General features: G+C 27.6%; 1 protein-coding gene across 6 annotated transcripts in view; it reads left to right on the forward strand.

Moving 5' to 3' along the window:
* LOC107443613 (growth factor receptor-bound protein 14) overlaps positions 1 to 17,900 on the forward strand; it is a 107,413-nt gene that overhangs the window by 84,533 nt on the left and 4,980 nt on the right. For all 6 annotated transcript variants that reach the window (XM_043046967.2, XM_043046996.2, XM_071184156.1 and 3 more), the window contains 10 exons: positions 328 to 451; positions 5,061 to 5,220; positions 5,330 to 5,466; positions 6,691 to 6,783; positions 8,872 to 9,015; positions 10,420 to 10,530; positions 12,237 to 12,338; positions 14,945 to 15,055; positions 16,542 to 16,658; positions 16,812 to 16,987. In XM_043046967.2, coding sequence (XP_042902901.1) covers positions 328 to 451; positions 5,061 to 5,220; positions 5,330 to 5,466; positions 6,691 to 6,783; positions 8,872 to 9,015; positions 10,420 to 10,530; positions 12,237 to 12,338; positions 14,945 to 15,055; positions 16,542 to 16,658; positions 16,812 to 16,987 — 1,275 coding nt within the window. The remainder of the gene's footprint in view (positions 1 to 327; positions 452 to 5,060; positions 5,221 to 5,329; positions 5,467 to 6,690; positions 6,784 to 8,871; positions 9,016 to 10,419; positions 10,531 to 12,236; positions 12,339 to 14,944; positions 15,056 to 16,541; positions 16,659 to 16,811; positions 16,988 to 17,900) is intronic.

The raw sequence follows: 17,900 nt of genomic DNA on the forward strand, positions 1-17,900 counted from the left end.
ACTTGACTCATATTTTGTTCTCTGAGGATTTCACTGCTATGTTTTAGTGTTACACATAGAATTTGACTACTCAATTTCACTTATACTGGGCTCATATTTCGTTGCCTCAAGATTTCACTGCTAGTGTTCTAACTTATGATGACTTTAATATTGAATTTGGTTATGTAAAAACCTTGTGAGATGTACACGTGTGTAGAAAAGCAGATTGGTCATATGTGCTTGTAATTACAATTGTTGTTTTTTTTTTTTNACTATTAATTTTTTTTTTTTTTTTTGAATATTATGTTTCTGTAATTATTTTTGTAATGTTATTTTTGTTCTGTTTAGGTGTGGAAAGCCGAAAGAAGGCGACATCTCGTATCAGTTGTTGCTTGGTACGTCCGCATCCTCCGTAGAATCTGATACATTTTCATCCTATGCTAGCCAAAAATCAGCCAGTGAACCACGAGAGGTAAGAAGTTCCTAAAATTTGGTACATTTCATTGTTGACAGTTGATTATTGGGTGTGCTATTCGTCTATTTAAAATATTCGCTTGAAAATTTAAAATAAAAATTATACTAGGATTAGCTTACAGATTTCGCTCAAATCTATGCAAACTATGTGACTGCATTCACATGCTACTTTAGTTTTTGGAAGTTTTCATTTTAAAATACTGTTTAAAAGTGAACAAAAGAATATTTTTCGAGCAAACGATTTGTAAAAGAGGAAATTTTAGGAATCGTTTGCTCTTACGCAAATAAATTTTAGTTCGTGAACATCGTTTTCCGTTTATAGTTCTTTAACACTTGTACGTTATTTAGTTTAAAATTGTTTTATTCTTTAGAATGCATTATTTGTAATCGTTCTCTAATGTTTACCTTGCAAAAGTTTAATACAAAATAATTTCATCCATGCCTACCTCAGATGCAGATTTTTTTCTTTCTAGGTAGCTTAATGAACAAAACAAAATAGAAATTTTTTTGTAAAATTTCCTTTCTATATGTGATTTATGTAAATTTCATTCGAAAAAAAAAGTTCATAGATTGCTATATTTTGCTGAGTTCATATATTAAATAACTATCCTTGTGAAAATTAATTTAAAAATTCATTATTTCCTTTTTGATCTTGCAAATGTATTATTCAAGATCAAACAAGATTTGCATTTTTCATGAATCACTTATTCGTTTTAAATGTTCTATAACCCATTTTTTCAAACTATTTATTTGCTTGACTTTGATTCTCTATTTGCGTCGATAATGAAAAATTTATCAAGCATCATAAATTTTCTTGCCTTCTTGAGATATTCATGCTTCAGTGCTTTCAAAAAATCAAAAAGAGCAGACCTTGGAAAAAACAGCTTTGTATGTATGCAGATCGATAGCATAATTTTCATATTTCTATTGTATTCATTTCTTCCTGTCATCCTTTTGCTATTTCTGTCGATTATTAACTTTGCGCCATCTTTTTAGAACAATTATGATTATTAAAATTTTAACATGCCTAGAAATCTTAATAAAATTTCAAAATTTAATCATGTATAATGATATTTTCTATTTAGCATAATTTTTACATTAAACAATAATTTCATTATCCAAGTCAAATAAAATACGTATTTTTTCTAAATCGTCTAGAAAATTTTAATTACAATTTTAAAAAAAGTTACATGTTCCACGATTATCGTTATATAAAATTATCGTGTTATTTTACATTTAGGCTCTCATTAATGACCACGACATTGTAGTTTTCTATAATTATCAATCACTCAATATTCATTGTAACACATAGTACGGTATTCCCTATTTATCCTTGTATCGTGATACTATATTTCAGATTATAAATTTGTTCGTGTGTCAACGTATTAAAATGCCATTATCGTGTTATAAAGATGCATTAATCTATCAACCATCGTTAATCTCATAAAAACATGTTAAACTTATTATCTTTTTATATTGTAAGAGAAAAACCTTAAGTAGTTAAATATCAAATTATTTATAAATGCCTACATAATTAAACCCAAATTATTAACAGTACATAAAATTTTTCTCATGACTAACATAAATTCTTGAGCTCAGTTTTGAACACTGTCTGATTTAATTTTTGAGCTCTTAAACGCGACCGATTTTTATCACACGCATATTTTGTGGCTTAGGGCTAATAACCTTTCACATAAAATGAAACGCAATTCATTTTAAGAATTATACTAACTGGAACCATTAAAAGGTAATGTTAAATTTTCTCTTAAGTTTAAAAAGTTTTGGTGCTGTAGTTTACTAAACTAACTATAGCTATGAAAGAGTAATGTTACATATAATCCAAAGTTTAAAAATAAAAAGTCTTAAAACTAAACAGAAAATTTTATGTCACACATTTTTATCATGAAACAATGAAAATAATTAAACAATATTTATTTGTTTATTATTATTATTTATTTATTATTTATTAATTTTGCTTTGAAACTTGTTCTACAAAATCTTTCCCTAAACTTCATTTTCATTCATTCAACTTAAAATACATCAATTTGCTTTTCAGTAAAGTATAAAGGACCATCCGAATTTACAAGATTCAGTTCTTTATAATTTAACTTAGTCTGTTTCCCTAAATAACAGCAGTTAGTACACTGCACAGAGATATAAATAATAAATAAATAAACGAACTACCCTGAATAACTTTTGATCTAATGATGGGATCTTCAGATTCTAGGACGCAATCTTAATGGCACAAGAAGTTGAGCTCAAATGTGCTAATTAATTATTGTCGAAGGTATTTTAAATTACGAAATCATAAACAAAAACGTACTCTGAATACGAATAACTTTTTTTAGATGGATTCGGTTTTCTGGCACCCAAGATATAGGGTAGCCGCAATCTGGGAAATAAAGTCCCAATAATTGGTTGATCAGGAGAGCGGTGCAAAGTTTGGACCCCTTAATGTTAATTTTTCCTTTTTGCATATTTCTCCATATCTTGAGAACTATTTAAACGAATTTGGAAAAATGTGCACACAATTATAAAATTCATTTATCCATTCAAATCCAATACAAAAATAACTTTTAGTAAATATATATTTGTCGTTATTTTATTTGATTTTAATCGAAAAAATTTGGATTGTAAAGTATAAAATTTTTAACATCATTTTAAATCAAGGATGAGATTTTTCCGCTTTTTAGCGGATTTCCCCTTTTTTCACTTTTATCTCTTGAATTTCATCTTTTTTATCAAAAATTCAGATTTTTCCAAAAATTTCACTTTTTTTTTATAAGTATTCCGCTTTTTCAGAAAATTCGCCGATTTTCAAAGAGAAACAGAAAATTCAAACTACATAGCTACCAATCCTTTCTCATTTTTACTTATTTTACCTATTATCTCCCCTTTTACGCGCAGCAGATAAGATTTTTCGAATTTTTTACCCGCTCTCCAGATAGATCCGATTTTCGTAGTTCAAACGACGCTGTTTTAAGATCAACTATCGCGATTCTTGTAAGAAGTAAATTTTTTTTTAAATTAGTTACTATAAAGGTGACTGTTTTTCTAACGACGATTATTAGTATATGTAAGTGTTACAACATCAGAGAAACTGGAAGGGAATATATTCAAAACTTACATTCTGTGCTTGCAAAGAAGAAAAAATAGGATTTGTCACAAGATGTTTGAAGATGGACTAACGACTAAATATAGCAAACATAAAAGATATAGCAAACAAAAGCAATCACTTAAAAAGGGATTTAATTTAATTTTTTTTTTTTTGGAAAAAGAGTTAATTAACTCATCATCAAAATTTTATTTATAATTGCTGTTATTTATGCTATAAAATGCAAAATTCTTATCAAATAAAAAACAATTATCTAAACAGTTGCTGATTGTCATGTAATTTTTCAAACTAAAATAGCAATTTTTGTATGTTAAGGAGTTACTATATATTTCTACTTCACTGTTATTGATATGTTTCAGAGGGCTCTAGTTAGATTAGACTATAATATGAACATAATGATTCAGTCCATTGTTAAAGTTTTTTTTCCCAATATAATTTAAAAAGTAATATTACTGATATATTTGCTATAAATCACATAACAGTATTTATTAAAAGAAATGAAATATTAATGTATATTCTCAGTAGTTTTAATTTGCTAAACCAGGTAGTTTTTCAAGTAATAATTGTCTCTTATGTGAACTGAGGAAAAATATAATTTCCAGCTTTATTTTTTTAATTGGTAATTTTTATTTTCACTAAATGTTAAGTATCAATGTAATCATTTATATAATAATTGATTAGTACGCAATTGTATGTCAACACATTATTTATTACCTTAAACTCTCTGGAAATTTATTGTTAAAGGGTTGCGCTTGAGTGAAATTTACTATCGTGGAAATTCAGCTTTTTTGCCTTTTGGCTAATCTCATCCCTGTTTAAAGAATGTAATTTTACATGGCAAAATATAAAATCTGAGTGAAATCTGTCAAATAGTTCCTGAAAAATCGAATTTTAAAGAAGTCTTTATTTTTAAAATTCGATTTCTTAGGTACTTTTCAACTTATTTTGCCCACATTTTGTATTTTGCCATGTAAAATTACATTCGATAAATTGATGCAAAAAGTTAAGTACTGTACAATTTAACTTTTTTCCGAATGTTGTTAAATGAAATAATAAATTTTTATTGAAAGTTAATTTTTGCATGGAATTATCTTTAGATAAACTAATTTTTCGATTATGTGCAAAAATTTATCAATTCACGAAAATAGTTTACGAGATATGTAAAAAAACTCTAAAAGTGAAATTAAATTTAGGGTTGCAAACTTTGAAAAGCTCTCCTGACCTAACTATTGGGACCATAATGCTTAAATTGTGTCTGCCCTCTACAGTTTGGATGTCAGAAATCCAAATCCTTCGGAAAAAACAGCTATGTTTATTCAGAAAAAGTGTGTTTTTGATTTTGTAACTTAAAATATAATCTGCAATTTGATCTGACCCCCTCGAACCATTAAGATTGCGTCTTAGAACATGAAGATCCAATCATTAGATCAAAAGTTAGAGTGGTTTGATTATTTTTTTGCACACTGTACATATCTTTCACTTCTTTATTTAGGTAGCACTTAACTTCTACACAGAAGATGGTAAGCAGCAGAGATTGGTGGTTGAAGAGAATCTCAGAGTGCTCGACTTATGCCAACTTCTTGCCTTGAAGTTCAATGTTTCAAGATCTCCTACGTGGACATTGGCTGAACAACTTACTTCACTTGGGATAGGTATAGATAGCCTTTCATTGTCAAATAGTCTTTGTTTTAAGCATTTATTGTCATGAAAGCCTAACAAATGTATCTATTTTTTTTCCCCTTCATTTATATGATTCCATAGAACGCAGCTTAGAAGATCATGAAGACATCTTGCAAGTATATGCCTCTTGGAATCGTCAAAAAGAAACATCAGAAAATGAAAATAAGTTCATCTTTAAACAAGATTTTTGTAAATATGAATTTTTCCGAACACCTCAGGTATAACAGCACTACTTTCTTCTTAGTATTAGGGGGACCGGAAAGTAATGTCGTTTCGGTGCATTTGATATTTGTTATCAAGATTTTATTTTAAATTAATAATGTATTCTCCCTCATCAGCAACAACCTTTCAATGCCGGATCGAAAATGAATAAAAATGGTTATTAAAAAAAACTGAATTGGTTTTTAACACTTAACGTATATTTAATACGCCAAAACAACATTTTTTTCCGGACCCCCTAATCATTTTAGATAATTATAAGGCAATTTCACCTTTTCTGAATGTTGTATTTGTCAAATTAAAAAGCATGTAACACATTTTAAAAAAATCAACTGGTTCTAATAATTTTTATGAAAATAAGTCTTGGTGTAATCTATACCTACTCCAGTTTTTGAAAACTTGCAGAAGTTTTTAAAAATATAAATATATGAACTACCTGTTATGTCTATAACATATTGTGTTACATCTGTATCACCTAGTTTTTAAAAAAGAAATTTAAAATACGGCAAGATTTCTTTTTACTGAAATTATTATAACCCCTCTAATTTTGTTAACTGAGTTCTATGTTTTTAGAGTCCGCAAATGCAACATTCGTAAATGGCAGAATTGCCCTACTACATTAGTAGTGGGTACCTACTACACTCTTTGAAATTAATTGTACCTTCATTTAATTTCAAAATTTGAATAAGAAATGCGCTTAGATATTACTATAAAATATTGTGCCTTCTTTTTTGTCTTTTTGAAACTTAAAATTAACTTTTGTGGAATATTTTATGTAATTTTTAAATTTCATATTGAAAACTTGTTTCAGGTGAAATTGAAATTGTGCTGTTTTACAAAAATTTAGGCAGTGCTAAAATTATTAAAAATAAAATTCTAGATTTAGATAGAATTTCTGGATTTGTCATTGGTTTTCATTCCATTGAATATAAATCCAAGATTAAATTTTCATGAGCAATATATATATATATTAGAGAGAGACTACGTTTAGTGTTCCAATCATCATATGATCTTTTATTTACTTAAAATGCATATGAAAGCACTAAATGTTGCTTAATGTAAAATAACTTGCTTAATGTAAAAGTGACTTAATGCAAAGTTGTAATTTGTTTGAATATAAAATGTTATTTTTTATTCTTTTTGCCCATGCTAGCTAAATGTATACTACTTAAAATATTTTTTTTATATTCCATTTCTTGATTTGTAACTATTTAATTTTTCAGCAATTCTTCCCACTTTCCATGCTTGATTTAGGATCTATACCATTAGATTGTCTCTCAGAATCACCTGATTTGGCAAAATTTGTTACCCTTCAGGTGATTTAAGTTGTCATTTAATTTGTATTAGTTCTTTAATTTTTGATAATTTATATTTATTATCAATTTTTATTAAATTATGTTATATTTATATTATGTTTTGAATTTAGAGTTAATTATATGTCTATTATGCAAAGTTATTGATTTATATGAACTATTCAAGTTTGTTGTTAAATGTGTATTTAGTTTTATTAATTCATCTTAATTTAATATTTATACTTATTATTTCTGAATCAAAACTTATTGATTCAAAACAAAAGTAGAAAAAAAATTTTAACTTTGGTTTATATTGAATAGTTTTAAATACCACAAAATTTATTCCATATTTTTTCTAGTCCCTTGAAAGAAATATCTAATTTATATTGTGGGGCATCTATGCCGATGATGTCGACTGTGATCTATCAAAAGAACCTCAAGATAGAATTGACTTAACACATCTTATATACTAATGAATTGGAATTGTATTATTGTAGTGGTAGTTACACTACAATACTCCCCTACCAAAATTTTATCTGGGATAAAATTTGATGAATGGATATCACTCATTGATTCATCGCTGTTTTGCGAAAGACCGGGAGAACTGTATTAAGTTCCGCATTTTGAGTACTGGTGGTGAGAGCGCTATTAAGTTCGCGGTTGTGTACATAGTCACTTTTTTGTTGCTACCAGCAGTCGAGTGTGTACAAGCTGCAGTGGTGTGTGAAGGAGACTTTAGTGGCAACAGTACGAGGAGGACAATGTCGCAGTCACTAATAGCAAGTCGACTGTTTATTGTGGGCCATCTATCGAAGTAGGCGTGTTCAGATCACGTCCAGTTCACAAATGTGGGGAAAAGTCTACTGACAATGTCAACCTTCTGAATCAAAAGGTACTCCTGGTGGCTCAGAAGATAGAGCGTTTGCGTTCGCCTTCCAATGATGTGAACCGGGTTTGAATCGCAGTGATGGCTGGTCGATATGAATTCGCACAGTGCTCACTGGAAATATCCTCTGTGGTAGACGGATCATGGGTTAGAGTCCCCTTGCCGTCAAGCTAACCGTGGGAGGTTCTCGTGTTCTTCCTCTCCATGTAACGCAAATACGGGTTAGTTCCATCAAAAGTCCTCCATGAAAGCAAATTTCTCCCTATACTTGATCCAGGAGCTCCCTTGTCTTCTGGGTTGGGTTCAAAATTACAAGGCTATGGAGTTGAACATTAGTAGACATAAACCTAAAAATTGGGTCGGCTGTTCAACGACGGTTGTAAAAATGAAAATTTAAGAAAAGGTACCCCAAGATAGATTACATGTTTTTGTGCATTGGAATCGTATTATTGTAGTGGTTTTCACACTGCAATATCGTAAAGAAATCAATATACTTTTTCAGAGAGTAATGTCTGTGCATTGAAAAAAATACTATATCTTAATTAATTTCAACAGAAAGAGATAAGTAAACATGGTTGATGTTAGGTCAGCAAGTACAAATTCTTTTTAAGTATAAAGCAAGATTCCTAAAATTAGCAGAAGAATTTTTCTTCCATAAGGCTTGTCATCCCCCCTCCCCACATTTGTACCTTTTAACCATCAAAAATTTTAAAATTGTAAGAAAAAAATAAGGTTAAATGATATTCTCAATTCACTTTTCTCTGCATTGACATCGAAAATAAATGTAGCTTACATTTTGCTCATTTTCATTTAAAATGCAAACAGCAAAAAAAAAAAAAAATTGCCTTAAAAAAATAACTTTATGATATAGAGGAAAGCTAGACATTTTTAACTAGTTATTAACTTTTTCTATCTTTAATATTAGCATTTTAAAGGTGACTTGGAATTTTGTCTTAATAGTGGACTTAATATGTCATACTCATTATATTGAGCTTTTATTGCATGATATATTTTGAGAAATGTAACAGAAAACAATGTTAAAGAATACCAGAATGAAATATTCTATACTTATTTTTAGTGACTCATAAAAGTTAGGGTCAAACCTTTACTTTTCTCGTGCAATATAAATTAAGAGAATAATTCCTGAAATTTGTTGCTCAGTAAAGAATAAAGAAAAAGTTTTTAACTCTTCATGTTTACTAAATCCTAATTTTTTGCTTTAACAGAATATATTGAATAACGGAGAAAAGTCACCTGTTGTTCAAAGTCTTCTATGGTGTAAAGAACCAGGTAAAGAATCTTGGAAAAGAATATTTTTTCGCATTGAAGGCTCAACTCTATGTTTCTCAAATTCATCCTATTCTTCCAAGGTACTGATTTTTTTCAATTAGTTAACATTGTTTTTACTAAAATCTTGTGTTATGGCTAATTGAAGATAATTTTAACTTAGCCCTTATGTATTAAAGATCATATTTAAACACAAGTTTCAGTATTATATTGATTGTTGGGTGTGCTACATGCTTATCAGCAGGTTTTATAAAAAAAATATGTATACATATTTGCTTATAATTTTCTTTCCTTTTCCATGAATTTCTCACACAAACCTATGAATTTTTCTATTGCAGTCTTTGAGGACTAAAAGCACAGTTATACTTGCAGGTATTCCTTCATAAAAGTTGGACTTTAGTTGGGTATAATTAGACTATTGTTTCAATATTTTACATTGAAATAAAACAAACTAAGCTGAACTCAGTGGTGCGACAGCCTATAGAGGGCCAAGGCCTACTGTGCCCATCTCAATTTTCTTGACTTTGGGCTCTGGGGTGCAGGAACAGATGTTACGGTTAGGTGAGAAGAAAACAAAAGCAAAAAATTGCAGGTTGATGAAACATATAAATAAAACTTAAAGATCTTATTTCTGCAATGCCATGTGTTATTGCTTGTCAAAATTAGATAGTTTTGAATTATGCTATATAACAATTGTGTAACATTGTTTAGGTTCAGTTTTACAAAACTGCAATATGCTCTTTATTTACAACCTTTTTATTTAGTGAACATAAAATATTTAAAACTTTTACCCTTAATTTAATGTTTTCTTAGATCTTTTAAAATCAATTCATCTTGCAATCAGCAATTAATTTTGTACCAATTTATTTCCAACCTGCTTAATTAGACTCATTTTAATTTGAGTCCCAAAATATTTTCACATGAGCTAGCTAAAGTGTTTGTGTTCTTTTGAAATTTGATTAAATTATCAAGAAATGTGTGAGAGAAAAATGTTTTGATTTTAGTATAAATTAGTTTAGTCCATTATTCATCCAGGTTAAATATATGGATTTGTGATCGTTATATTCGTTTTGAATTTGTGATTGTTTTTATTTTTATAACTCTACTGAAAGTAGCAATATTGTACATACGTTAAGTCTATGATATTTTAGAAAGTATTTGTGATTTATATTTCTTTTGATATCATCTACTGTAAATAATGTTTACAAACAGCAGAAGTTTAAATTTTTTATCAGTTCTATGTATAAAGATGGTATTTAATACTAAACTATCAGGTTTTTGTAATTAAATTTAGTACTGGTTAATAGTCTGACAATGTGACTGACATTTGATCTAAGTTACTGTGTATCTGTTTTTTTTTAATGAAGTTCATTAATTTAAATATAGTGTATTATATGGCTAATACATAAAATGAATTTTAAGCATAATATATAGAGTTATATAAATGTTCTAAAATTGAACTATTTTTTTTTTTACTTGTTTTACAGGATGGAAAACAACAGTTTTGGCCGTTTCGTGATTTAACAGAGTATGAAATTTACACACCAATTGAGAATTCCGGTTCTGCTACACCAACATCGTACAGCTTCTGCCTAAAAGTAAGATATGTTTGCAACTGATAAGAAGAAAAATATGTGAAAATAACTAACCTGGTGTTGAGTAATGTGTGTTTAAAATATGAGCAAGATTTATTCTTATCTGCAATGAAGTTCAAAATTTGTACCAAAATGTTTTGATTAACCGCAAATCAACTTATCTTTACTTGATCAAATGTGATAATTATTTGAAATTGAGATCACAATAAAAAAAAACTGTGGAGATAATTTTGTTTATGTTTAATTTTGTTTCTTGTTTCAATCATTTAGTTGTTTTTCTCATGAAAAACTAAATAATTTAACTGCTTTGCAATTTTTAATTTTTTTTAATATATATATTAAATTTAATTTCCCTTCATTTTACTCACTTTATTTAAAAAGTTGATATTTTGTTTGTATTTGAAAAAGGCTTAGTTTTAATAATGAACTTTCAATGAAGAGAGAAAAAATTATTTTAACAACTTTCTGTTGTTTTTGTGATTTCATAAACTGAATGTCTCAGTTTCATTTAAATTATCATATTTTGAGCTTTTCATTTATCGATGTTGTTAATTTAATTTGCCATCTTGATCCTAATTATATTTGATAATATATACTTAATAACATCCTGATGTTTCTGTGCATAAGAATAATTGAAATGAGTAAAGATTATAAGATTGAATCAAACTAATAGTGTGATTAACTAAAAATGTTTATACAATAAACTTTTCATTTGCCATTGTTGTTAATTGAATTTGCCATCTATTTTCATCATGAAAATAATTTAATTATTTTTGACATTACCTTTTATTTTGATATTTCAATTTTTCCTTCCAAATCTTCTCTATCAGTTTTAAATGAAGAAGAAAATCTTAATGACATCCTGATATGTCTGTGCATAATTGAAATGATAAGAATGAATAAAACTGATTGTCTCGATTTTACTAAAATGTTCATTCACTGAGCTATTCATTGATCATTGTTAACTAAATTTGCCGTCTAGTTCATCATGATGCTAATTATATTTTATTTTATATTTTGATAGCTAAATTTATTAGTAAAATACTTGCAATCAATTTTAAATTAAGGTAAAAAGAAAAAATTCTTAATACAATCTTTGTTTTTCCTTGCATAAAATAATAACTGAAATGATGATAAGAGTGAATGAAACCGATTGTCTCAATTTCCCTAAAACTTTCATTTATTATACTTTTCGTGAATAAATGTTAACCGAATTCGCTATCTAGTTCATCATTTTGCTAATTATTTTTAAAATCTTATATTTTTTATATTAAAATGTGTTATGCGAAATCTTTTCAAATAATTTTTAATGAAGAAGAAAAAATATTTACTTAGTGACATCCTGATATGTCTTTGCATAAGAATAATTGTAATGATGAATAAAATTGGTTGTCTTGATTTCACAGACATTTTCTTCTATTAATCGATAATACAATTTCAATAAAACAATTTCATCATGTAAAGCTGTAAAGACTTAGTAGCTAAAAAAACTCTAATGTGAATTGGATTAGTTTTAAAAGCAACAAGTACATAATAGTTATTTATTTATTATTGCAGTTTCCTTGTTTAAAGGGCAAAGGTCTGCTAGAATTTCATATCCTTATAAATTTATATGTGTATTGCATATGCTTATTTTTGTTTACATAATTTTATTTGAGTAATAAACATTAAAGAAATTTTTATAGCTCAATTAAATTAATGTGTTTCAGAATACGTCTTTTCCTGAAGAGGATACTAGAAATCTCCTTTGGCTGTGCTGTGAGAGTGAGAAGCATCGCCAATGTTGGATTGTAGCACTGCGATTAGCTAAGGTTTGAATAAATTTCAATTCTTGTTTTATATCTAAGTCAAGAGATTAAATAATCTATTATAGAGGTAGTCAAACTAATAACCACAGGAACATTAAACCAGTTTTTTTGTTAATAAAAGCTTTTCATATCAATAAAATGAAAGTTGAAAATATTTGTTAATATTTACAAATAAAAAAAATTATGGGGTAAAAATAGGAAAATATTGAAACTAAATTTTAGCAAGACCATTAAATTACATTTGTCCATAAAATATTACTTTTTTTTAATTTGAGTTAATTGCATAAATAAAATTTAATTGTGGCTTCACTTTTTTTTGTAAGTTATTAATGTGTATATATTTATGTATTAAATTGTTGTTGGTTTTTATTGTTTGTCTTTGCTTTTCACAGTGCATTTTATGTTACTAAGTTTTATGTTGTAACGAAAAATACACCACGAACATTATAAGTTATAACATACCAGCTATTTTATTTACATAGATAATTTGTTTCAAATTCTTATGAAACAAATTTATTTTGAAAACAAATTTGATTTCTGTTGACAATTACAGTTATCTAAAAATGTTTTGCCCATACTATTATTGTTTTTTAATTCCAGTTATTTTATCAGTATAGATAATTTGTAATTTAGATAAAACTTTTTTTGAGTAACTTATGTTGCTTCTTTTATCTAATACTTTCATCAATGACGAAATTTATTTACTATGTTATCTATTATTTTATTTTATTGCTCTGCACTTTAATATCTGTAAATATTATATCAAGGAATCTTTTTTATCATAAAATATGTCCTGTTGTATAAACAAAATTTTTGGAATAAAAATTTTTTTAGTTTCTAGAAAGTTTTTTCAACTCAATATATCATATGTTTCAAAAGTTTAATTTTATGACTGCTATCTTTCTGTTTTTCTCCTTTTTACCTTGATGTGTTTTTCAAAGAATTCTACAATTTCTGTGTTTGATTTAACAATATTTTATGCTTTAATTTTTTTCATTTTTTGAAAAATGAAATCTTGATCTTCAAAGATTACAGAATTATAGAAAAAGATTGTATAGATAGATTTTAGAATTTAGCTGATTTTTTTTGGGGATGAAACAAATAGTGATTTTGACAATAGCCAATTCCGATTATTCGACTAAAAAAATCGGCCAAATAGCAACTTTTTTTTAATAAATCATTAATGAATATTATTTTTTTATATAAATATGTTTAGTCATTATTGAAAAATAAGTAAACATTAGCTACATTATTGATATGGGGAGAAGTGGAAAAATATCTAATAGTTTATCCATAAGAAATATTTAAAATAAATAGGAAAACAACAAACAAGCTATGAAAAGAAAACTAATAACCTACAAGTTGAAAAGAAAAAAAGTGGAATAAAAAGAAATCCTCTTAATTCTTTAAAAAAAGTTTTAATGCCAACAATAATATTTTATGGGGAAAAAAAGTATCCATGAAACGTTAAAAGGAATACAGTCTATCAGAAGCACATTAAAGAATGTTGTGTTTTCAATATAATGCCTATAAAAAATAATAATACCTATGAAAACAAACGTTTACATTCTGGCAAGAAGTTTTTAAAGCTGAACATCTTGGTTTTCTATTTAGTGTATTTTCACAAAAAAAGTGAAGAAAAAAGAATGAAGTCTAATAGGAACCCTCTCAATGCTATATCATAATAGAAACGTTTTTCGTTTCCTTTGTTCATAATAAACAAAAAATTTAACACTTAAAACCTCAATTCGACTTTTAAACAAAGAGGTGGTGGTAAAAGAATAAAGTTTATTAAAAATGCTGCCGCATAATAAAATCATTAATTTTAAAGAAAAAGTTAATAAAAAAAGCAAAAGAGAAACAGAGAAAAAAACTTCATAGCTCTAAAAACATAACTTTAACATTGAAAATCACAATTTCCTATGTTACCGGTTATCTATATTTCCGTACAGGAAAAAAGTGAAAGCTATAAGAAAAATATCAAAAATGCAACAAAAAAAAGATATTCTTAAAACAAAAAAGGGTCAGAAAAAACTACTAAATTGACTTGCCAAAACATAATTTTAAGAAATCAGCAGTACAAAACTCGTTGTTTAGTATAAAGTTTGAAGTATTCATATTTCGCTTTTTCATTTGTTTTCCAGAACATATATTTGCAAGCTGTGTACAACTTTTACAAATAAGTGTAAAAACTTTTTTGAATAATGTATAGTGAAAAATAAGATTTTAGATTATACTCTATTTAAATGTATTCAAATTAATAAAAGACAAGATAAAACTTTTTCAAGAAATATTTTTCCGAATGTTTTGTAACATCCCTAGTTTTTTCAACTGATAAATAATAAAAATTTTAATTTTTATTACTTTAGACAAACCTGATCTAATTGATCAAGAAAAATAATAAACAATTATTACATAAGTGAAACTCATTGATTAACCTTTTGCTTATATTATAACACCTGCTATTCGGGTCTAGTTAACTGTACCAGCCATAAACAAAAGGTTAAGAAATAGACACTTGCATGAACTTCTCTGATAATGAAACTATAATTAATTACATATGTTTGTATGAAAAAGACTTAAATTTCTAACAAAATTTTTTTTTCTAGTATGGCAGGAAAATTCGTGAGAATTACAAAGAAGTCCTTACACGTTATGCAGATAGTCCAGTTACTTCCATGGAAAATAGGGTGTCCAGTTCTGTTGATTCTTTACCAGCTGTTAGTAGTATTTTACTCACTTTTGTATTGTTAAAGATCTATGTAACATAATTCTATAAGTAGCATTTTACTCACTTTTGTATTGTTAAAGATCTATGTAACATAATTCTATAAGTAGTATTTTACTCACTTTTGTATTGTTAAAGATCTATGTAACATAATTATAAGTAATATTTTACTCACTTTTGTATTGTTAAAGTTCTATGTAACATAATTCTATAAGTACTATTTTACTCACTTTTGTATTGTTAAAGTTCTATGTAACATAATTCTATAAACTTCAATTCTCTTTAAATTGCATTAATTTTACAATCTCTAAAGCAAACCAAAGTAGATTATTTTGTTGGATTTTATATCTCATGTTCCCGCTAATTTGAATTTTTTCATGTAAATAATGAATATTTAAATGCAGATTTTTGTTTCTTAAATTATCTTTAATTAAAAATTATTTCGAAGATATTAACATTGATCTGATGCATATCACAAATGTTTAGCACATATGTTTAAATATATGTGAAGTGATCTATCTACTAACTGAAAATTCTGTAACTTCTATATACTGCTTCATATCTTAAGGTTTGCTTTATGAGGAACATTTACTGCACTGATTTTCTGTTTGGTTTCTTAAACAAATTCTATGACTTGATCAATCATATACTAAAGATACTAAATTCAAATATTACTTTACAGAAAGTTAGTATTGAAAAAGTTAAATCTCTCTTTAAATGTTTTCAAATGTCCTAATGTTTATCCTTTACATCAATTCACAGTGTTTTTACAAAAATATTTATTAAATGTTTTCATATAATGTTAGTTAACAAACATAACAAAAATATATTCATGTAACTATATTCACAAACAGTTTGGTTAGCATCACATATATTTGGAACATTTAAACCATTTCCTTAACTCATATTGTCAACACAAAATTAGTGTTGATGTGTTAAATTCTGTATCGAAAATGTAAACATATTCTTATTATATTTTATGTATTACCAGACTGAAAGCTTCATTCACGTTTAGAAATACACTTCAGAAATACACAAATAAGAAATAACAATCGACATGTTTCAAGCGCATGAAAAATAGGTGTTCATTTTCAAGACTTGCCAGATGTTAATATGAAGAAACAAAAATGATTTAAAATAAAAACGTTAAGTTGCCATCAAAAAATAGAAAAACAAATGGGAGAAACAAAACGTGAAAAAGAAGCCGAGAGAGAGAGAAAAAGATCAATTCATTTTAAATCAATTTTTTTTTTTACGTTCCCTCCTGGCAAGTCTGGAAAATGAGTGCCTATTTTTGTTGTGCTTGAAACATGGCAAAAGTTATTTCTGAAGTGAATGAAGTTTTCAATCTGGTAATATTTTACTGCTTAAGTTTCTTGTGACTATTTATTTAAAATCTTATTATGTATTTTCATGATTAAAAATATTAATAAATATTTACCTAATTATTAAGTGTTTTATGTTAAATATTTATTTAGGACTACACACCAATGAAACCCCGTGTGGCAATGGATTTTACTGGGTCTCAAAGCCGTGTAGTAGAAGATCCCCGCGAAGCAAAAGCAATTGAAGCTGCTGAAGGCCATACGTGGAAGGTATCGACTTTAAAATCTTTTACTTTGAAATTAATTTTCCTTTTCAAGAAATTAAATATTATACAAGGAATGAAATAAATGTTGTAACCTGAATTTGTAATTTTGGCTAACTTTAATGCCTTGAATGTATTTATATATGATTCAAAATTTCAGCGTCGCTTGCCTTACTGTCGAGCTCCTGGTGGAAATTCCCCACAAAATTTGAGCTCCAGTCCCTCTGCTAGACCGCAGTCAGATATGGGAGTCCATTTCTTGCAGCCTTGGTTTTACAGGGGGATGTCTAGAGATGAAGCAACACATCTGTTGACCAAATATGGCACTGTTGATGGGTATGTAACCTTCTCCCATATGAATTATACTAATTCTTATTATGGAGATAAAACATAATATGTATTTAATTAAAATTTTTAGTAGTTTGAAATATTTTACATAGATTGAATGTCTTGTTATAAAATAGTAGAAACTGCAATTTTTTTTATTACTCAAAATCCTATTACAAATATGTAAATGTTGGTATAATTTGTGAATAATCTTTGCTTATGTGGCTATATATATCAGACAGACCCTAAATAATCAGTTTAATAAGAAAATTTGCAAACGAATTGCGTGATTATACTTTAATTTAGAAAGAAAATAAGGCCTAATGTAATTCCTGTGGAAGGCTCTGCAATGTTTTTGCCCCTCTTGGTGACCATTTTGGCTACAAAATGACAGTTTTTGGAAACTTATGAGTTTTAAAGTAAGGTAACCAATGTTTACGGCATTTCATTGTCAAGCCTATATAAGTAGGAGTGTGTCTCACTGTAGGTAGAATAAAAATTAGTCTGCCTTTTGACTTCAGTAGGGTTCTGATCTGGAAGACTCGAGTGAATTAGTTCAATGATCCGTCTGAGGTTTCAAAACCTGTGTTTTGCCAGTAATTCCTCTAACAGTAATAATCACTGACTAAGCTGTAATTATCGAATCTGAGTGCTATAAATATCTTTGTTGTCTGGAAGTTTTGGCGAATGCAATTAACTCTTTAAATACCGAGCCCTCCAAACCACAACATGCCCAGAATACCGCAAACGCCCGAAGTAGGGAAACAAGTAGCAAAAATTTCCTACCCCCAGTTTTACTCTGCATTGACAGAATGACTGATCATCTCTTTATTCACCTGTGGAAATATCCCCAAAATAGGAGTTCAAAGGGAAGAAAGACATAATTTGAAGCAACAATATCGCTAACGTAACGAGATTTATA

Source organism: Parasteatoda tepidariorum, chromosome 8 (genome assembly GCF_043381705.1).
Source record: "Parasteatoda tepidariorum isolate YZ-2023 chromosome 8, CAS_Ptep_4.0, whole genome shotgun sequence".
Lineage (NCBI taxonomy): Eukaryota > Metazoa > Arthropoda > Arachnida > Araneae > Theridiidae > Parasteatoda > Parasteatoda tepidariorum.